Source organism: Mastomys coucha, unplaced genomic scaffold (genome assembly GCF_008632895.1).
Source record: "Mastomys coucha isolate ucsf_1 unplaced genomic scaffold, UCSF_Mcou_1 pScaffold7, whole genome shotgun sequence".
Classification (NCBI taxonomy): Eukaryota; Metazoa; Chordata; class Mammalia; order Rodentia; family Muridae; genus Mastomys; species Mastomys coucha.
The window spans coordinates 26,310,494-26,313,399 of NW_022196913.1; the positions used below are offsets into that span (position 1 = coordinate 26,310,494).

Sequence of the window (2,906 nt, forward strand, 5' to 3'; positions counted from 1 at the left end):
TCTGATTATCTCTAGTGCTACCTGCCCTGGGTAAATCTGACTGGAGCCTGTCCTTCCTGTGATCCTGGTTGTGGCAGATTCCTCAGAGTCAAGCTGTCTCTGTGATCCTGTGATTCTGGGATCCTGTGGTCCTGGACATGTTAGAGTTCCTGGGAGTGGAGCTTCCTCTGGTTGTTGTGGGATTGGCTGCAAAATTTATGCCCAAGGTCTACTTAGGGCTCTGGCCCAGATCGACTGGAAGAATCCCGTGTCACTGGGCTGGTGGAGTTCCTGCCTGCCTGGGTCCCGCTGGTCTCAGTTACTCCCAGTGTTGGGACGGATGTTGTGTCCTCTCTCCTCTTCAAGTGTTTTAATATAGCAAACATTAGAGGTGTTTCTGATATTATACCTTTAAAGTTTTACTCATTTTTTGTGCATGTATGTGTCTATGTCTGGGCATACACATGTGTGATGGTGTGCATGTGGAACCTGGAGGACAATTTTAAGGAATTAGTTCTTGCTTTCTAACATATGGTTCCAGGATGGAAGTCAGGCTGTCAGGCTATGCAGAGAGTGCCTACCTTGCTGAGACACCTCACTGGACCACTACACTGCTTCAGTTTCCCTGCTGTCTTCCCCTTTGGTAAGCAGGTTGACTCCTAGTGTTGCCTTTTCCCTTCCAATTTGTGTGTCTTTGTTCCACAGCCTTAATATCTCCTGGGTTATATTTGAACCTCAAACTGATACTGTGCTTTAGTATTAAATGCCATTGTAGGGTTCAATATTACATTAAACTACACATTTTTCCAGTTAAAGTCCAATAATTTAAGCTGACCCACCTAAAGATGTCTAAAACAGTCTCGTGTTGAAAGAAAGTTATCTAGCTGGTGTAGCCTGTGGAGTACCTTTGAAACACTGAACTACACTCAGCCAAGAGGTCTGAGTTTCCATTCCTGACATCTAAGTGACGCCTGGGTTTGTTTTGTATGTGTGGATGCTTTCTAAGGCAAGAAGGAGAACAATTTGTTGTGTATCATCATGAGATTAGGGAAATTGGTGAACAAGGAAACTGTAGTAATCTCTTTCAGCAAAGAATACTGGTCATGGACTGAAATGAAACCACTTAGATCCTGGTTGTCATGGATACTGCATTATTTCAGGAATTCTGCAGTAAGTTCTTAAGTTTCCTCTGTCTTCATTCATATCTTTACCCATCTTCATAACTAGATCACTGATCTTTGTGAGATTAAGTTGATTTTCAGATTCAAGGTGAAGCAAAAGTTTACTGTTATTATTTCATGTCTAAGAGCTCCAACATCACATCCCTCATACATACATGTACATGTGTGTGTATATATTACGTATACATATATACATACACATAGATGTATGCAGAAATATACACACATATACACACATTTAAACATAAACATACAAACTATAAAAAGACATTGAAGGATAGTTTACTGTGTACCTTGTGGCACTAATTTTAGCAAGCACAATGTCAAGTACATGATATGGAATTTCTTGAACTAACATGACTAAATTTTCACGAAACTGTTAAATTTGTTCAATTCATTTGGATGCTTCTAGTCATTGTAGTAATAAAACCATTTGAAAAATCATAGTGAAGACCATTTTCTTAGTGCTGGGGAAATGTCTCAGTAGTTAAGAGCACTAGCTGGTCTTCCAGAGGATTCAGGTTCAATTCACAGTAACCACACTTTGGTTCAGGCATGGTGGAGTCTTCCAGTCTCTGCAGGCATCACTCATGGATGTGTTACATAATACAGGCAAACTATTCATATGTCATAAATGAATATACATATAAAAACATTTTTTAAAATCCCTTTAAAAGGGTAGCAAAATGGAAAATGAGGTTTCTATAGTACTATAATTTGCTAAGATTACAGAGTTAATTCATAATTAATTCTCAGTTCAAGACTTGGGTCAACAGGAAAAGTGTCTTGAGAATAAATAGATTATTATGCTTCTTTGTGGGGTTTTGTTTTGTCCCTAATATTGCAGAACTGAGAGTTTCTTCATACTTATTGAACAGATAAATGAGAAATATTTTCTCAATTTCTCTCATTGAGCAGGCCACATCCATCCAGAAGTCCATCCCTGTGAATCAGCACAAGGGAGCTAAAAGTTGCATAACCAAGGGTCATAAATTCTCGAGAATTTACCATCCAGCTTTTGTCCCTTGAAGAGAGATTAATAATGAGAGAAAAGGCACACTCTGTCCAGTAGAAGAAAACAAAACAGAGCATCAGAAGGAGGACACTCTGGGCAGCTCTCAGCTCAGGGGGAGTTCTGTAGAGAAGCTTGGAGTTCTGAAGGTAGAGGACATGCTGGTGGTGCTTGTGGAGAAGAAATACCATGTAGCCACTAGACCCTCCCATGGCACCCTGAAACACTGCATCTCTCAGGACCATGAGAGGGAGAACAACCCTTTTTATTTCCTGACTTTCTAGTGTAAGATAACAATAGTCCTCAGGATTCTTATGCTGTGATGTATTCAGACTTGTACTTCTAATCGAATAGATTAGGTTCATACTTATTAAAGCACTGAGTATCCAAAAGAATGAGAAGAGTGGAAGCATGTGCCATGCAGACTTTGGCCTGAGTCTGCTCCACCCAGATGCTCTGGGACTGATGATGATGGCCTGGATCACAGTGAGGAGACTGCTGGTGCAGAGGGAGAGGCCCCGGGCCACCCTCTCCAGGTATATAATGATCTTACAGCCTATGTCATCTAGGAAGTTTCTCAAACCAAAAGCTGCTATTGTCTTTGGCAATCCTTTTGCAAGAAGGATTAGGAGGTTTGTAAAAGCCAAGTGGATGAGTATAAGGTGTATGGGTTTCTTTTCAGGGCTTCCCCACCAAATGAACATGTAATTCACAAAAACAGACATGTTCCCCAG

The 2,906-nt window shown here is 40.7% G+C and overlaps 1 protein-coding gene across 1 annotated transcript; it reads right to left on the minus strand.

Annotated features, from left to right (window-relative positions):
• Window positions 1-2,057: 2,057 nt before the first annotated feature.
• Window positions 2,058-2,897, minus strand: LOC116082225 (vomeronasal type-1 receptor 4-like). Its single transcript, XM_031359093.1, has one exon. The coding sequence runs from the start codon at window positions 2,895-2,897 to the stop codon at window positions 2,058-2,060; it is 840 nt and encodes a 279-aa protein (XP_031214953.1).
• Window positions 2,898-2,906: the final 9 nt, after the last annotated feature.